Source organism: Pelophylax lessonae (genome assembly GCF_965119305.1).
Source record: "Pelophylax lessonae genome assembly, chromosome: 8".
Lineage (NCBI taxonomy): Eukaryota > Metazoa > Chordata > Amphibia > Anura > Ranidae > Pelophylax > Pelophylax lessonae.
Window position 1 is genome coordinate 282024751 of NC_138775.1, and position 20047 is coordinate 282044797.

A 20047-nucleotide genomic window follows, 5' to 3' on the forward strand; every position below is an offset into this window, starting at 1 on the left:
CATGTGGCATGCGGGGTGACGGGGCATACAGAAAGGTAAAGTTCTGCAGGTAATCTCAAACCTCTTTCCTTCCTGCGCTCCCCTTGCTCTCTGACGCCCAGCCATCTTAAATCCGGAGCCTCGCTTATTTATTTGCCCAGGTGCAGCCTGTGTGCTCGCTGAGGTCATGCTCAGATAGAATTACACAGCTGAATTCGCTGCGGCCTTCGAGGGTGAAAAAAAAAAAAAAAAGACAAACTCCAGCTACGTTTTACAAATTTGCATCTATTTTTGATCTGTGTGTTAACCTGGTATTCATATATTGTATTTAAAGCTGTCGATTGTACACTGACCCCTTTGTGGCCCCTGTTAACCATCTTCGAAGGTACTGTAGATCTGAATCCAATCAGTAAAATACTATACAAGGTTTAACATTGTCATGTCATTTTAAAATCTTTTTAAATCGGTAGCATGCATTAAAATATAAGCCAGTGTTCCTGCCACAAAGGTCCTCGTTAAGCAGGGGAGGACTGGGCCAGGGGGGAAATTGCCCCCCTGGGCCACTCTGATGTCCTGTAAAAAGGCTGCACCGCTTCTGCTACAGACATGCCTAAAGGATTACTGGTGAAGAGAAGTAAAATGTCCTCGCCACTGACCTACTGAGTGCGGGTGGAAGACAAAGAAAGAGCGCAGGCCTCCCTCACCAGCATGGATGGTGTAAACTGTGTCTGAGCAGAGGCCGGTTCCATGCCCCACTGGAGACTCTCGTCCCCTGGCCAGTCCCAACCGAGCTGTCCCAGCTCCCCCCAATCGCCCCCTGCTGGCCCAGAGTACCTGGAGCAGGGCTTAAGCCTGGAATGGGGGTCAGGAGGAGGATGGATAGGGGGAGAGTGGGAGGGGGGCCGAGTCACTGCACCATGGGCCTCTGGTTTGTACTTGCCCCCTGGGCCGAAAGTTGCCAGTCAGTTAAGGCACTTCCTGTTACAGGGTGACAACTAGAGATGAGCTAGCTCTTCTCAGGACACCGGTGTCAGGAGCACCTGTTGTTGAACCTGCTGCAAGGATCCTTTGTGGGCCAGTTAGGGGATCCACTATTCGCTTTCAAGTTACCATCCCTGTTGTTTTCTTTTCTGGGGTAATTTTTTTAATAACGGAATGTAGCCCGAGTGTCAGTTGGCCAGGGAAAGATTAGTTTAGCTGAACGACAGTGTCCTGTGATGGTTTGTGATGGTTGATGGAGTGATGGTTTAGATTGAGGCATCCCATTAACTTTTTGACATCTCGGTCCTGGCTATGGAGTGAGAACGGTGACGTCTCGGACTGCGGGGAAGTGTTTTCTTTTCAGTGACCGTGCAAACCGATCTCCTGCTCTCGGGGTCTGTGACTCACTGCACATCTGGACTGCATGAGATAATACATTATACAGTCAATTTGAGAAGCCTACAGGAGGAAGCAGATACAGGTATTTATTTATATGGAGAGGAACGCTCCATCATGAGCTGTCAACTGGCAGACACAAGTGAGCCGCAGATATCAGAGCAGAAATCTCCGGTGTTGCCTTAGCAAAACGGTCAGCTGCTTAGGGCGCATTCACATTTGTGCTTTGTAGCAACGTGCACTAAAACGTATGCATTAACCAGTTCTGGACCGGAAGGATTTGCCCCCCCTTCCTTAATGACCAGGCCATTGCGTTACTTTAACGAAAAATTGCACAGAAACGCGACACTGTACCAAAATAAAAATGGTGTCCTTTTTCCCACAAATAGAGCTTTCTATTGGTGGTATTTGATCACCTCTGCGATTTTTATTTTTTGCGATATAAACAAAAAAAAACGACAATTCTGAAAAAAAAAAAAAATACAATATTTTTCAAATTCTGCTATATAACATTCCCAAAAAAAAAAAATTTAAAAATCGAATTTTTTTCATCCTTTTAGGCCAATTTGTATTCGGCTACATATTTTTGCTAAAAAAAATTCCCAATAAGTGTATTTTGATTGGTTTGCGCAAAAGCTATTGCGTCTACAAACTAGGGGAAAGATTTATGTCATTTTTATTTTTTTTTTTACTAGTAATGGCGGCAATCTGCGATTTTTAGTGGAATTGCGACATTGCGGTAGGTAGATCGGACCCCTAACTTAACTTTTTGACACTTGTGGGGGGACCAGTGACATTACTACAGTAATCAGTGCTAAAAATATGCACTGTTACTGTAATAATGACACTGGCAGGGAAGGGGTTAACCTAATGGGTGAGCAAAGGTTTAAATGTGAACCTAGGGCAGTGTTTACTAACTGTGGGGGGGGGGGGGCTCGTGAAATGACCATAGAGACCTGTGATCCTATATAGAAAGCTCACAGGCACTCTGTGATCATTCCAGAGAGAAGAACGGTCTGCTGTGTTTACAACATCTGACCATCCTTCTCGCTCAGCGGGGAGCGATCGCGGTTGTCAGGCGGTAATCTGAACAGCCTGCCCCATGCACCGGAGTCCCCGCTGCCAAGTGGGGGCGGGAGCGCGCCGCCGGCAGCGCGCACTCGCACCCTAGCTGCAGGTGCGCGACCGACGTATACCTACGTCGGTTTGCGCAGGAGGGGCTGCCTGGAGGAACGATCGCGGGTGCCCTCATGACCTCTGTTTTGTTACTCAACATGATATAATCCAAAATCCTATCCATATAAAGTCCTAACATATCTGCATTGGTCTTGAACAGCCATTTTCAACCAGGGTTCTGTAGAGCCCTAGGGTTCCTCCACAGGTTTTTAGAGGTTCCTTGACTAGTGGCTAACTGACCTTCCCATTTTATGGTGCATGGATAGTTCCAGGGTCAACGCTACTTGACACAGTCAGCTACATGACACCAATGATCTTTTGAGCTCTCTGTAAGGTTGTCATTCTGACCATCAGTGTGCATCCTTTCCACTGGGCTCCGATGTAATGGACACCACTGAACTGGTTTTAACAGGGGTTCCCTGGGACATAAAAATAACTTCAATGGTTCATCTAGGGCAGGGGTCTCCAAACTTTCTAAACAAAGGGTCAATTTACTGTCCTCCAGACTTTAGGGGGGCCAGACCTTAAGCAGCAGCAGTAGAAAAATTCTCCAGTGTCATTGGGAGTAAACAATGTTTTAGGCCTGGTGGTCAGTGGGATTAAAAAAACTACAAAGCACCTCTGGTCAGTAGGAAGAGGAATAGCGCCCCATTATGGTATTAGTGGGAGAAATAATGCTCAGTCATTTATATCTGTGGGAGGAAAGATACCCAATTGTTGTTCTAAGTAGGAGGAATAGTACCCTATCATTGGTTTCAGTGGGAGGAAAGATACCCCATTATTGTTCTAAGTAGGAGGAATAGTACCCTATCATTGGTGTCAGTGGGAGGAATAGTGCCCCACTGTTGGTATCTGTGGTAGAAATGGTGCCTCATCGTTGGTGTCAGTGGGAGGAATAAGTTCCATGTATCAGTGGGAGAAAAAGTGCCCCAAGGGCCGGATGAAGGCAATCAAAGGGTTTGAAGATCACTGCTCTAGGGAAAAAAGGTTGAGGAAGGCTGGTCTAGATGTTTGAAATCCACCCATCTGTCCTTCTGCGTCAGCACTTCTCCCTCATGTCACCACAACTTTTCTCATGCTACTCTCCACTACTTGAACTATCTATCCAAACCTTTAAAGGGACACCTCTCTTTCACCTGATTTTCCCTGACTTCTCCAATCAATACCTCCCTCCATACAACACAAGAACAGCTATGCTATATTTATAGCCACCATAGGTTCTCACTTCCTACAGCACCCCAGAATATGAAGGACCGACAATTTATATAGTAGTATTAAAAAAAAAAAACAAACAAGGCTTCAACACACAGGAGACAGAAAAATGACTTTATGAACTGAATACAATTTGAATAAGTGTGGCCTATAAAGTGGACCTATACTCAGATTAGCTATTCTGACAATGAAGCTGGTGGATTTATATTGCATGGCCAATGTCATGGCATTAGTCATACGATCTCAGCTGAAGGGCAGGTGAGTCAGCCAATCAGCAATGGTCATATAATGGGCTTTTGGAGGCAGGAAGGAGTCCAATTTTGCAAAGAAAAAACATTTGACGGCCTCTTACTATCAGAATAGTCTTACTATCCGAATACAGGTTCACTTTACAAAAAATTTACTAAATGTGAATCCTTTTAAACATCCTCCTGTATGCATATCAAATATATAAATTACAGAACAGCAATATTTGCACGTGCGAGAACAATACAAAGTATTTTTCAGTTAAAACAAAATAAATTAAATAAAAAAAAAGCCAAGGCAATCAATATTTATGGGTATAATGATCAAGAGCTTACTCCAAAAAAAAAAAAACAGCCAAAACAAAACAGTATAACAAGCAGCTTTTTCTTGCATCCGTCTGACGCTCTGACCGTGCGCAAAAGTTGCTCCGTCTTACCTGCTATTTTTCTTATCCTCTTATGCACCTCTTCCGGAGATCATAGTGAAATGCGTTGGAAACGCATAAAATAATGGTAAGGCTTAAACCACACATTGAGTGTCCATAGTACTGTTCAATTTTACAAGAAACAAGTATAATCTAATTTTAAAAGTCTAGGGGGCCAAACAAAATCAGAAAAGAGGAGAATTTCTCTCTATATACAACATATGAAAATTTTAAAAAAGATTTCATTATTATTATTATGATATGATATTACAAATATGTCAATATATTTTAATGTAACGGGGTACTAACAGGGCACTGAAAGCAATAATGATGATAAAGGCGCAATGACCCATAACAATCAGATTTCACTTGATTGCAATCAGAACAATAGAGCAGCCATTCTCAACCAGGGTTCCATAGAACCCTAGGGTTCCTCTAGAGCAGTGATGGCGAACCTTGGCACCTCAATTGTTTTGGAACTACAACTCCCATTACGCTCAAGTACACTGCAGAGTGCATTAACATCATGGGAAATGTAGTTCCAAAACATCTGGGTTGCAAGGTTCGCCATCACTGCTCTAGAGGTTGCTAGGGGTTACTATTGGACTCCAATTTGATGGATAGTTCCAGGGCCAATGCTATTTATCAAAACAAACTGCATGGCACTAATTATCTTTTTGACTTTCTGTAAGAGTGGCATTCTGACCTCCACTGTAAGGGTTGCATTTTTCCTACTGACCAATAATCTAAGTGGAGAATTTGTTTTAGTAAGGGTTCCCCAAGACTTAAAAGTTATATTAGGGGTTCCTCCAGGGCAGTGGTTCTCAACTTCGGTCCTCGGGACCCACTAACAGACCAGATTTTAAGTATTACCTTGGGGAGATGCAGACTAATGCTTTGTACACACGCACCGATTGTTGGCCGACCGATCGGCCGTCTTTTGTCCAGTGTTGTTGTGTTGGTTGAAATGTGCTCTAGACTGCACACAAATTTTTTCGGCCAACAACAACCAACTTCAGAAGTGATGTCATGTGCTGGTTTACTTTCCGTGTGTTTTTTCTTCTCTGAGCATGTCCAGTCTTGCTCATCTGATTTTTGTCTGCCGAAATCTGTACTGACTGACGAACAATTGGCCGTTCTGTCGGCCAACAAAAATTTTATAGCATGCACACCAGATTTTGTTCGGCCGAAAAGTCGCAGTCGGTTGTCGGAATCATCATACTAACAAGCCGATAATCGCCCGATTGGACGTTGGCCAAAAATTCACGGCCAACAATCGTTGCGTGTGTACGAGGCTTAAAATACTGCAATCACTGAGCAGCAAATTAGATCACTTGTGATGTAATTTAGTTATCTTGCAAACCTGGCCTGTTAATGGGTCCTGAGGACAGGAGCTGTGAACCACTGCTCTAGGGTAAAAAGGTTAAGAAAGGCTGCAGTAGAGGATGAATTCTGGTTGGTTGATTGGTTAGGTAGCTGCCCCTAAGTCCATATGTCTTTGAACAGTTTTATGGATAAACACTGGAATTAGAGGCTGACGACATTATCGAGAACTCCAAGAATCCTCAGCAGTGCGCTGCTGTGTCTCAGCCAATCAGGAGGAAGAGTTCCGGATGGCCAAGGGACTAGTGGACTTGGTCAATTTTTTTTACTTATTGGTTAAATCTAGCCACTCCCGGAATATATTGTTGGGCATGTGTACTGCTTCTGGTTATCAACTGAACTGCTAGAAAACAATGAAGCTAGTTTTAGTGGGTTCATGAGCAGATGTCTCAATACCCACCGGTCTCAGCCAGACATATGTCCGTCCACAGCCAGCCTTAAGATACCTATAGACATCGTATGGAAGCCAGACATAAAGGTACAATCTGACTGGCAAAAGATCTTTCCATAAACATGCTTGTTAGCTGTGGCCATCTTTATTCCTCTGGAGGATGGAGAGCAGACACTGAAGGGGCACACCAGTGGCTTAAAAAAACAAGTTCAGTGAGAGGAAGTCTGGCCTATGTCAATAAGCAAGTGCTTATAGACATAATGGCTAAGCTGTACTACAAAAATGGCAGCCAGAACTTGGATGCTGTGGATACTAAGTTTTCAAACATATAAATTATTTGCTTATATATGAAGCCTACTGAGCTTCAATAGGCCTCATGGCAACCATTATTCCATCATTTTTAGCATGAGTAGGTTGACAAATAAGGAGATGGGTGTTGGGCGCTAATTACCGGAAGGAATATCCACCAAAAAGACACAAAGATGACCGATGGGTGCTTTTTAGGACTGTCCAAGTGGCCAACATTCAGGGCAGCACTGGCGGTTAAACTCAGGAAATCCCGCTGGCAACAACAGAAAAGAACAGGCGCCACTGTAGTAAGCCAAAAATGTATTGCACAACAAAACGATGTAGTAACTTACATTAAGATTAGCATCAATCCATATTCCATGAGGTTTCCTAGCGTCTAGTCCACACTATTGCGGCCGTCCTGCAGCCCGGAAGTGACGTTCTAGGAAGCTGGTCCACGGAGCTGGTTACACCGGAAGCCGCAATGGAACGCAGGCTAACCGGAAGTGACGTAACGCTAGGAAACATCATGGAATATGGATTGATGCTAATCTTAATGTAAGTTACTACATCGTTTTGTTGTGCAATACATTTTTGGCTTACTACAGTGGCGCCTGTTCTTTTCTAAGGTTGACAAATAAGGGAAGGGCTGGTAAAGTGGTCACGTGACACCTAAACAGCTAACATGGCACTAATAGTGCACTCTAGAATAAATGAACCAAATGGCATCTAAACACAAAAGTAACCAACCGTACAATAAAGAATATGCTCTGCTGAGTAGAGAGAACACTGGACAAATGTACAATCATGTGACTCCACACCAGACAACGAACACACACAACACTCTACAACACTCTATGGGCGCTGAAGGCCTCGGAGCTGACAGCTGCCAATGCCCTCATGAAATACAATCAAAAGTTAGCGCATTACCTGGCTCCACATCGTGCCATCCGCTCGACTGGCTGCCACTTCCTGGTGATCTTCCCTGGTTTGTGTAAAATGGCTCTTCTCCAGGGCTATCCATTTCGTCCTCTACAGACTTGAGGCGCTTCGTGGAACTTGTAAAGAGGAAGAGGAGGAAAATTATTAGACAAACCTAACTCGTGAGGTCAACGTTACAGTTAAGAAAGTAACAAGGCACAGATAGCAACCAATCAATATTCAGCTTTTAAAGGTATGGTGAGATCAATATAATCTTGGTTCTGACAGGCTGTTCTTGGTTTCTCTGCACTACATTAAGTTTTTAGTTGTTTATGATACACATGATACACAGTGCTTTACCAAACCTAATATAAGGGTTTACATCTACTTTAACAACCGGACACAATAATTAATGCATGCAAGTAAATATGAACAAATAATATTTAAAGCAAAAAACTATTTACTACCAGGAAATATACAAAAATTGTTTATTGTAAGAGAGGGGGTTATAATCTAAAGGGAATATTTAATTTTAAGCATTGAACAATTAGGAAAAGCTTTTGTATTTCTGTTTGTGGCGTGAAACTGTGGAAAAGCTTCAATGTGGAGTTTAGGAAATGTCTAGGCCCAAACCAGTTTAAAAAGAGGTATAAAGAAATGGTTTTTACAAGGTACAAGAATGATGGTGTTTAAAACTATTATTTTACGTTTATTGTTTTTTTATTAATATTGTTTTTTTTTTGTATTACCTTTAGTTTGGTCTGCGTGTGTATGTGTATGTATTAGTGATCGACCGATATCATTTTATTAATGCCGATACAGATATTTTGGTCATTTCATATCCGTATCGGACGATATTTTCGGACATTTGAAAATAAAAAAATTATAAATTTTTTTTTTTTTACACAGGTACTCTTGTGGAGGGATCTGGGGGTCTAAAAGACCCCAAACCCCTCCTCTGCACTTAAAAGCATTCAAAATGCCAAGTTTGGCTGTTTTGAATGCTGTCATTTTTTTAAATCTGGCGCCAGTACTCGGAAAGTGATGTCATGACATTACTTCTGGATTTTTGCATGGAGACCCGATCAGAGCCGAATGCGGCTTTGATCGGGTCTTCAGCGGCCGTGCAGGCTGGTTGCCCGGGTCTCCCGGTGGGACGGGAGACCCGGACGAGCCGCAGAAGGCGGCAGGAGTGGGGGGACATCCCCTCCCGTTCGTTGTAATGACAGCTGAGCGGCTTCTCAGCCGCATCAGTTGTCATTACAAGACAGCCGACTGTCGGCTATGGATGCCGATACCGGGGCGATGCCGGTACAGCACTTTCCCGAAATATCGGCAATATCGGTAACATCCGGGGTCGATTCCGATATATCGGGGAAATTGCATATCGGCCCTCGATATATCGGTGTTGGCGATAAACGTTCGATCCCTAGTATGTATTTTTGTGTATGATTGTGTAGTTACATTATTGGTAATTTGTATATTATATTTGAATTATTAAATTATTAATTATTGTACTTTTTTTTACTTTTTTTTGTGGATATGTTTTAAAGCAAAAAGTTAAAAAAATGTTTTTTTTTTTGTTTTTTTAATTGTCGGTCTTTGTTTTGTTTATAGCGCAAAAAATTAAAAAACGCAGTGAGGATCAAATGCCACCAAAAGAAAGCTCTATTTGTGGGGGGAAAAAAATACATACATTTTATTTGGATACAGCATTGCATGACTGCGCAATTGTCAGTTAAAGTAACTCAGTGCTGTATAGCAAAAAATGGCCTGGTCAGGAAGGGGGTAAAGGGGAAGGGGGTAAATCTTCCGGAGGTCAAGTGGTTATACTCATGGCAAACGATGACAAAAGATGACTTTATTATATAACAATAACTTTTAAATGGAACATCTCTAAGGCTGGATACACACTGTACAACTTTTGTTGGTAGATTTCCTTTAGATTTACCTTCAACTATGTAGTACAAGGGCCTGCCTGATTGCATACAAATTAAAAGTGTTTAGATTTGACCTCATATTAGATGGTTTTGGTAAATCTAAGAGCCGGTTCACACTACTCCGACTCAAAGTCGCCCCATGAAGGAGCGACTTTTTAGCGTCAACTTTAGTGCGACTTTGAAGAGACTTGAAGAGACTTTGAAGAGACTTTGAAGAGACTTAAATGATAGGCGACTTTGTCTGTGGGGAATGCCTGGGTAATCTTTTTCTTCTTCCTTGAAAGTCTGATCACAGTCGCTTGAAAATAGATAAGGATCCGACTTAGAGGCGACTCCCATTGAAGTCTATGTGCTCAAGTCGGATAGAGGTCGCCTTGAAGTAGTACAAGAACCTTTTCTGAAGTCGGAGCGACTTCAGTAGTTATTAAGACGGCTCTCATTCATTTACATTAAATTTGTAATGACAAGAGACTTGGGGCGACTTGAGGGCACACAAGTCGCGTCCCAAGTTGGAGTAGTGTGAACCGGCTCTAAAGGAAAAAATCGAAAGACAATTGTATAGTGTGTATCCAGCTTAAGACACAGAAATTACCTTCTAGTTAGAAAGAATTGTGTCCTATGCAGAGAAAAAGTCTGAATCCACTGAATCCATTTATTTCTTATGGCTAGTTTTATGGGCTATTTGCAAAAATAACTCTTAAAGCGGAGTTCCACCCTGGAATACTTTTTTTTAATAAAAATACCCCCAGGACAGTCAGGGCTAGTACATTCCACAATGGATAGCCTCTGATCTGTCCCGGGTTGCACTTACCCTTTAGGACAAATACTTACCTTGAAAAAGTATTGTCCAGCGCTGCCATCTCAGGTGTGGGCAGCTTGAAGCCAGCGCGATCCTCTTCTGCGCCCTCTTCCGTCTTCTTCGGTCCCACGATGCACTGCACCGGCCCCGCCGTCACTTCCGGTGAGCGCGCGTCATCCCTCCACAGCTTCTGGGCATGCCCAGAAGCTGTTTAGAAGGGAATGACGCGCGCGCCCCGGAACTGACGTCGGGGCCGGTGCAGGCGCAATGATTCCTGGGAGAGATGACGTTCAGCTCCCAGGAATCATTGTAAAGCCAGGAAGTGACGACGGCCCGTGGCCGCCGAGGGGAGGAAGAAGGAAGTAAGGTAAGTATATTTTCTTCTCTACGAAGTAAGTAAAAAAAAAAAAAAAAATGCGATTATCCATTTAAGTATCATTTTAGGGTGGAACTCCACTTTAAAACTTTTTTAGAGTGTTTGAAAAAAAAAACCACACACGCGTGGCATTTTACAATTGTGTATGCACACCAGAGCACTACTCACCTGGTGGAGGAGGTACTGGGTAGTGACCTTCTCATTGCTCCGGGGCTCATGCTGTAATATGAAGAGCTGTCCAGATCTGAAATGGGGAAATTCGGACCCGTTCCTGCAGCTATGGGTGCTGGAAAACAAGAAGGGATGGAAACGTAAGTATAAGTTTTAGTTAAATTAGAAAAAGTGACCTGCTTGTCATTGGCCACAAATCATGGCCATTACTTTATTATTGCACAGAAACCTGCAACTAGGAACAATTTGTCAGAGCAAAAACTCCTCTTAAACCAACTTTACCCTGAGTTTTATATAGTTCTTTGTGGCTTCATTAGGCAGGTTTTTCACAGACCTTACACTCTTTTCACATTATACCTTCTTTCCAAACTTGAAGCATTTAGATTTCTATAAACCAGCCTTTGTCAACCTTTTTAGCCCAGAAGAACCTCTAAAACGTATTTCAGGTCATAAGGGAAACCTTACTAAAACCAATTCATTGGGGGCCATTGGCACCTTACAGTAGTAGTCAGTAGGAAGAAAGCAACCCTTACTGACAGCTATAAAAATAAATTGGTGCCCTACTGAATCTATGCATACACCATCAAATGGAAAGTCCACCAGCCACAGCGCAAGGAACCCCTAGCAACCTCTGAAGGAACCCTGGTTGAGAAAGGCTGCTACAAAATGTTTTTTTTAATCAAAAATCTTTATTTTCCTAAAGTTGCACTAGATATATAGCACAGCAGAGATAACGTAAACTAAAAAGACCTGATTCCTCCGTCAGTTCACATTAACCTCATCCAAATACACTATATTACCAAATGTATTGGGACGTCTGCCTTTACACGCACGTTAACTTTAATGGCATCCCAGTCTTAGTCCGTAGGGTTCAATATTGAGTTGGCCCACCCTTTGCAGCTATAACAGCTTCAACTCTTCTGGGAAGGCTGTCCACAAGGTTTAGGAGTGTCTATGGGAATGTTTGACCTTTCCTCCAGAAGGACATTTGTGAGGTCAGACACTGATCTTGGATGAGAAGGCCTGGCTTGCAGTCTCCACTCTAATTCATCCTAAAGATGTTCTATCCGGTTGAGGTGAGGACTCTGTGCAGACCAATCAAGTTCCTCCATCCCAAACTCGCTCATCCATTTCTTTATGGAGCTTGCTTTGTGCACTGGTCCAGATCATTTAGTGGAGGGGGGGGGGCTATGGTTAGGGATTGACTGATTATCGGCAAAGCCAATATACTGAGGGCCGATCTGCACTTTCCCCGATATATCGGAATCAGCCACCAAGGTGACCGATATTGCCGATATTTCAGGAAAGTGCTTGTACCGGAGTGATGCCTACGGCGCTGCATATAGCCGTCAGTCGGCTGTCTTGCAATGACAACCGATGCGGCTGAGAAGCCGCTCAGCTGTCATTACAAGGAGTGGGAGGGGATTCCCCCCCCCTCTCGCTGCCTTCTGCGGCTCGCCCAGGTCTCCCGCCCCACCGAGAGACCCGGGCAACCAGCCTGCACGGCCACCGAAGACCCAATCAAAGCCGCATTCGGGCTCTGTTCGGGTCTCCATGCAAAAACCCGGAAGTGATGTCATGACATCACTTCCGGGTACTCGGCGCCAGATTAAAAAAAATTACAGCATTCAAAACAGCCAAACTTGGCGTTTTGAATGCTTTTAAGTGCAGAGGAGGGGTTTGGGGTCTTTTAGACCCCCAGACCCCTCCACAAGAGTACCCGTCAAAGAAAAAAATAAAACATTTTTTTTTTTTAAATGTACGAAAATATTGCCCCATATCGGCCGATACCGATATGCATTGACCAAAATATCGGTATCGGCAACGAAAAACCGATATCGGTCGATCACTAGTTATGGTGTGGGGTTGTTTTTCAGGGGTTAAGCTTGGCCCCCTCAGTTCCAGTGAAGGGAACTCTTAAGGCGTCAGCATACCAATACATTGTGGGCAACATCAGTGCCTGACCTCACAAATGCGCTTCTGGAAGAATGGTCAAACATTCCCATAGACACACTCCTAAACCTTGTGGACAGCCTTCCCAGAAGAGTTGAAGCTGTTATAGCTGCAAAGGGTGGGCCAACTCAATATTGAACCCTACGGACTAAGACTGGGATGCTATTAAAGTTAACGTGCGTGTAAAAGAAGGTGTCCCAATACTTTTGATAATGTAGTTTGTGTGTGTATATATATATATATATATATATAAATTTTAATGTACAAAAAATATTATAGATTCCCTTTAACCGAAAATACATGAATCATTTTTTGCCCCTCCTGACAGCAGCCCCAGAAGGCCGTAAAACTGATGAATTTGCATGAAGAAAGGAAGCTGTGTAGTAATTTGTGTAAAAGGTAACACAGATACGGACAGCCATAATTCAGACAGCCTGTAGACAGCAGACTGCTGCAGTACTGAGCAGTTATGGCTGAGAAAAATGACCACATTGCAGTCAGTCTGACATGAATGGAAATCAATCAAAGTGGATGGCTGCAGTACGGAGAGCACAGACGCACTCCCACTCCTAATAGACGCCCAGCGCGCTTCTTCATCACTGCAGCCTGCCGCTGTCATCTATACAGCCTGGGATACCCACACCTCATTCACCAGCTAGCAAGAGAACCAGTCTTAGCTGGGCTCACTTAAAAACCAACTTCACTTTTTTTTTTTTTAAAAGACTCAACTGCCTCACCCACCCTCCCTGCACCAACTAAAAAAGAAGAAAGATTTGATACGAGGACTGTACCGAAAGTAATGCAAAAATGGGCACAACTTTTTTATTAACCACTTCTGGACCGGAATATTTTCCCTCCTTTTTGCAATTCATGATTGCGTTACTTTAACTGACAACTGCGCTGTCGTGCAACGCTGTACCCAAATAAAATCGATGTCCTTTTTTTCCCCACAAATAGAGCTTTCTTTTGGTGGTATTTGATTACCTCTGCATTTTTTAATTTTTTGCGCTATAAACAAAAAAAAAAAAACAATTTTGAAAAAAAAACAATATTTTTTACTTTCTGCAATAAAACATATAAATAAATAAATAAATAAATCTAATTTCTTCATCAATTTAGGTCAATATGTATTTATTTAAATATGTGATTTTTATTTTTTGCGCTATAAACAAAAAAATAGGGACAATTCTGAAAAAAGTAATGGGTTCTCTCTGGGCGCATGCTCCTCTACATGTTTCGCGGTTGAAACCCGCTTCTTCAGGAGGAGAAACTGTAGAACATATATCTAGATATATGTCTTCTATGGTAAGCACCATTGTCCCCCCCTCCCCTTTGGATTGTATCCCCTTTCACTGCTGTTCATGCTATGTACATTGTCCTATATTATCTGTATCTTTTTGTTATATTTTAGAGCATTTCTCCAGTTTCTCCTCCTGAAGAAGTGGGTTTCAACCGCAAAACATGTAGAGGAGCATGCGCCCAGTGAGGACTAGGGATAGACCGATATGGTTTTTTCAGGGCCGATACCGATATTTTGGTCACAACGTATTGGTATCGGCCGATATGGGCCGATATTTTGTACATTTAAAGTTTTGAAAAATAAAGACAATTTTTGACACAAATCTGGTACTGAACATGTTAATTTTTGTTTAATGCTTAATGGCTGGCTTGCTGGCACCCTGTGGTGGGTGGCTGGCTGGCACCCTGTGGTGGGTGGCTGTCTGGCACCCTGTGGTCGGTGGCTGGCTTGCTGGCACGCTGTGGTGGGTGGCTGGCTGGCACAGGGGCTGTGGGTGGCTGGCTGGTACAGTGCCTGTGGCTGGCTGCTACAGGGCCTGTGGGTGGCTGGCTGTCTGGCACCCCGTGGTGGGTGGCTGGGTGGCTGGCATCCTGTGGTGGGAGGCTGGAGGGTGGCTGGCTGACTGGCACCCTGTGGTGGGTGGCTGGCTGGCACAGGGGCTGTGGGTGGCTGGCTGGTACAGTGCCTGTGGCTGGCTGGTACAGGGCCTGTGGGTGGCTGGCTGTCTGGCACCCTGTGGTGGGTGGCTGGCTGTCGGGCACCCTGTGGTGGGTGGCTGGCTGGCTGGCTGGCACCCTGTGGTAGGTGGGTGGCTGGCACAGGGGCTGTGGGTGGCTGGCTGGTACAGGACCTGTGGGTGGCTGGCTGTCTGGCACCCTGTGGTGGGTGGCTGGCTGTCGGGCACCCTGTGGTGGGTGGCTGGCTGGCTGGCACCCTGTGGTAGGTGGGTGGCTGGCACAGGGGCTGTGGGTGGCTGGCTGGTACAGGGCCTGTGGATGTGGGTGGCTGGTTGGCACCGGGCTGCTGTGGGTGGGTGTATGGCTGTGATAAACTCCTGCGAGACTAGTCCCGACTCCAGACGAGGCTGTCCAAGGCAAGGGAGGTGGCCTAAGAAGGCAGAATGACATCACAAAAATATCGGCAATATCGGCCAGTCCTGGGGCCGAATCGATACCGATATATTGGGGAAAGTGCATATCGGCCTTGCCTATAATCGGTCTATCCCTAGTGAGGACCCATTACTAATTTTGCTTCCTCATTGGAGTGCATCAAGTATTAGTAGGCTACTGTTAGACTTAGTGCCGGTTCACACTACCGCGGCACGACTTCGGGGGCGACCTGTGAAGTCGCGTGCACCGCGACTTCGGCGCAACTTGCACAGACTTCATATAATGAATGTCAATGCAAGCCGCTCCGATGTCGCCCCGAAGTAGTACAGGAACTACTTTCTAAGTCGGAGCCACTTGAGTCGCTCCTATTAGAACGGTTCCCGTAGCACTGCATGGGCCGCGACTTGTCAGGCTGACCAGTCGCCTGACAAGTCGCGGTAGTGTGAATGGGCACTTAGTCCAATGTTTCTATGTATTACTTGTACCTCCCTGAAAAATCTGTTCAGATTTGTAATTTTATCTCGTTGTTACTTTTATTTGGTGTGTATCAAGCTTTATGAACCGAGAAAGTCCAATTTTTTCTTCCCTCCCCCCTTTCCTTGGAGACATTTTTTTGGGGAAACCGTCTCCTTTTCCAGTTTCATACTTGAAGAATAGACACCTAAGTGGAAAAAAACCCAAAATGCTGATATCTAATGAAATGTAGGGAAAAAACATTATTGGCCAAAGGTCTTAAACACTTAAGGTCAGATACTCTACTCATTGCATTGCACTGTTATCCCATGTGGGAATGGAACAACATCCATTAAGGATGAAGACAGTTCTTTTATACCGATTTTATGACTTTTGGATTTTGAATATACTTTGTACACTTTTATACAGAAAATTCTAGTACTGATCTCCTTTACTTAGGGGTTATTGGTTAGCAACCTATAAAGTCCTTCCCTTTTTCTTCCCTTTTTCTTTGTCTTTTGAGCCAATAGTCATTGGATGTGATGCCACGTCAACAATTTGTACATCATTTTGTGCTACAACCCATCCAAAACTAGAAAAACTGTTTTGGCTAAAGATATACTTGAAGAATAGGCACCTAAGTGGAAAAAATCTAAATGCTGATATCTAGTGAAATAAAAGGGAAAAACGTTATTGGACAAAGATCTTAAACAAATGCATTTCAGGGGTCGTGAACCCTCATCCCCGGGGCTGGTCAGTTGGAATGGGCTATCTGTCCCAGATGGAGGATTAAGTAGGTGTGCAATGCTGGAAACGTTGTAATAAAATTTATATGAGCGAAGTTGCTTGTAATCAGAAAAACCGGCAGTCACAGCATTTGGACTGTCCGATGCACTTTTGATTATAAGCAGCTTTGCTAATATAAAAAAGGTTATTAGAATCCTTCCAGCAGAACCTGCATAGTACTAGCTTCTACCCAATCCTCCATCTGGGACAAATAAACCACTCGAGTGGATCAGCCCTGACGAGGAAAGTGCCCAATCCTTGAAACGTGTCGGTTTAACGCAAACCTGTGCTTTGACCCGGCCTTTGCTGACCTACCAGTCCATTCAACTGATAGGAATGAAGGGATATTACCCGGTACTTCCAGGTGTAGGGGGAGCATGTCACTCCACTTCCTCTCACGTGACACTGCTGCCATTTGGTGATTGGCTGCTCAGTCCCGTAATTTACATTCATATTGTTACATTTTTTAACTACTTTTTGCTGAAATTGTAAAACAAAAATAAGCAATGGCACAATTTGCATTTTTAGACCTGTAGAGTCAATGAAGGTTCAAGTGTCCATATAAATAAACATTTTTTAAATACTTTTTTACATTTGTAGCAATCTAACATTACATTTCACACAGAAAAATACGTCCCCCTCCACTTCCACCAGCAACGAAGCCCTAAGGAGGACCGTTACTTTTCATGAGACTCTTTGGTTACCCGATAAGTAGATGAATTCGGAGAACCACTTTAACCAGAATTCACGTCAAATTTTTGTTCAAATATCTTACTTTTATGTATTATAGTATAAACAAGATCACTATGTGAGAACCCTGACACGTACAAGAGAGTTTTCAACTCTACAGCTGAACGATACGGTGAGATCCGTTTTGTTTAAACAAGCTGGATAACATTTTCATAAATTCCTACATATTAGAAAAAACGAGTTGGCTTTTTTTGTAATACATTAAAATACTATGCTTACAGCACACTATTTTAATTACTTAGCATAACTGTGCCTCTCTCTGCCACCGCCAGTGGTGAATGAGACTTCAGGCTGCTTGTACAGTACCAAGGTGAAATGTAATTAAATTAAACCATTTTCCATAATAGCAAAAATTTATGGTTATGAAAAATCAGCTGCACTGAGGACGTCTCCCATCCAGGGGGAGAGAGGGAGAGAGAGAGAGAGAGAGAGAGAGAAGCAAAGAGAGGGAGACAAAGAGAGAGACAGGAAAAGTGAAAGAGAGAGAAGCACAGAGAGAGAGAGAGAGACAGGAAAGGTGAAAGAGAGAGAGAAAGAGAGAGAAGAAAAGTGAGTGAGAGAGAGAGAGAGAGAGAGTGGGGGAAGCAAAGAGAGAGAGAGAGGAAAAGTAAATAGGAGAGAGGGAAGCAAAGAGAGAGAGTGAGAGCTAGAAAGGGAAAGTGGAAAAAGAAACAAAGAGACAGAGAGAGAGAGAGAAGCAAAAAGAGAAAAATTGAACGAGAGGGAGAGAGGGGGGGGGATAAGAGAGAGAGAGGAAAAGTGAAAGAGAGAGACAAGGAGAGAGAGAGAAGTAAAGAGACAGAGAGAGAGGGGCAAAAAGAGAGAGAAAGAAGCAAAGGTAAAGAGAGAGAGATGCAAAGAGAGAGAGAGAGAGAGAGACAGGAAAGGTGAAATAGAGAGACAAAGAGAGAGAGAGAGAGAGGGAGACAAAGAGAGAGGGAAAGAGAGAGAGGAAAAGTGAGTGAGAGAGAGTGGGGGAAGCAAAGAGAGAGAGGAAAAGTAAATAAGAGAGAGAGGGAAGCAAAGAGAGAGAGAGTGAGAGCAAGACAGGGAAAGTGAAAAAAGAAACAAAGAGAGAGAGAGAAAGAGAGAAGCAAAAAGAGAAAAATTGAACGAGAGAGAGAGAAGGGGGAGGAAGAGAGAGAGAGAAGCAAGGAGACAGAGACAGAGAGGCAAAAATAGAGAGGAAGAAGCAAAGGGAGAGAGAGAGAGAGAGAGAGAGAGAGAGAGAGAGAGAGAGAGAGAGTGAATGAAAGAGAGAAAGAGATAGGAAAGCAAAGAGAGAGAGAGAGAGAGAGAGAGACAGGAAAAGTGAATGAGAGAAAGAGAGGGGGCGAAACAAAGAGAGAGAGACAGACAGACAGACAGACAGACAGGAAAAGTGAAAGAGAGAGAGGGAAGCTAATTTAAAAAGGGACGAAGAGGAGGAAAGGATGGAGAGAGAGAGAGGAGAGGAATAGAGAGAGAGACAGACAGAAAGAGAGGAATAGAGAGAGAGAGAGAGAGAGAGAGAGAGACAGGAAAATGAATGAGAGAAAGAGAAGGGGGTGAAGCAAAGAGAGAGACAGACAGACAGACAGACAGGAAAAGTGAAAGAGAGAGATAGGAAAGCTAATTTAAAAAGAGAGAGGAGAGGAGGAAAGGATGGAGAGAGAGAGAGAGAGAGAGAGAGAGAGAGAGGAATAGAGAGAGAGACAAAGAGAGAGAGAGACAGACAGAGAGAGAAGGAAAGAGAGAGAGAGAGAGAGAGAGAGAGAGAGAGAGAGAGAGTTAATCTAATTTAAAAAGAGAGAGAAGAGGAAAGGATGGAAAGAAAGAGATAGATTTGAGAGAGGACAACTGCAGGACAATGGGATATAAATGTAAAGAGACAGAGTGGTAAATAGGAGAGAGAGAGAGAGAGAGAGAGAGGAAAATGAATGAGAGAAAGAGAAGGGGGTGAAGCAAAGAGAGAGACAGACAGACAGACAGACAGACAGGAAAAGTGAAAGAGAGAGATAGGAAAGCTAATTTAAAAAGAGAGAGGAGAGGAGGAAAGGATGGAGAGAGAGAGAGAGAGAGAGAGAGAGAGAGAGAGAGAGAGAGAGAGAGACAAAGAGAGAGAGAGAGAGAGAGAGAGAGAGAGAGACAGACAGAGAGAGAAGGAAAGAGAGAGAGAGAGAGAGAGAGAGAGAGAGAGAGGGGGGGGGGAAGAGAGAGAGAGAGTTAATCTAATTTAAAAAGAGAGAGAAGAGGAAAGGATGGAAAGAAAGAGATAGATTTGAGAGAGGACAACTGCAGGACAATGGGATATAAATGTAAAGAGACAGAGTGGTAAATAGGAGAGAGAGAGAGAAGAGGGGAAGCGCACCAGACACAGATGGAGAAAGAATGATAGGGAAGGAAGATAGGAGGTGATGTAGAAGCGAAGGAGATAGAAAGAGATGGAGAAATGAAGAAAAGAAAGATGGATGGAGAGAGAGAAGGGAATACGCTATATTTTAGAGATGAGAGGTCACAAACATAACGTTAGAGAGAAAGAAATGTAAGTTTTTACATTCTTTTTTGTATTTATGTGAAAAATAGGTGTAACTGAACTTTTTAGTGACCTATCAATATTGTATATTGTATATGCAGCAGTTTCAATTCATAAGTACAAAGGCCTGCAATGTATTATCATTACATACTCAGGATCAACTTCCTGCTTTACAGTGCTATATGTTGGTTCTGCTTTACTGCTCCTATTATCAACCTCTCATATCAGTCCATATTGGTTTAGTGGTTGGCACATTATTTCAACAGTTGTTAAGAAAAGAGGCAGAGTGCCTGCAAACTGAGAGTCTGCGCCCTCTAGTGGCTGATCCACATTTAACACAACAGAAAAAATACAAAAAACATGAAATTAATTTGAATCCTTCTGAACCCCAGAGCTGTTTTTTTGTTTCTTGTAAGATTTGGATCAGCACATAAAAAATCAAGGTAAATGCTAACCGAAAATACTAACTATACAGTCACATTTAGAGTGAGGAGGTGG

At 43.4% G+C, this 20047-nt stretch overlaps 1 protein-coding gene across 9 annotated transcripts in view; it reads right to left on the bottom strand.

The window, feature by feature from the left end:
• NFIA (nuclear factor I A) overlaps nt 1-20047 on the bottom strand; it is a 504907-nt gene that overhangs the window by 109214 nt on the left and 375646 nt on the right. For all 9 annotated transcript variants that reach the window (XM_082265066.1, XM_082265065.1, XM_082265064.1 and 6 more), the window contains exons 5-6: nt 10681-10798; nt 7407-7534 (exon numbers count right to left, since the gene is read on the bottom strand). In XM_082265066.1, coding sequence (XP_082121192.1) covers nt 7407-7534; nt 10681-10798 — 246 coding nt within the window. The remainder of the gene's footprint in view (nt 1-7406; nt 7535-10680; nt 10799-20047) is intronic.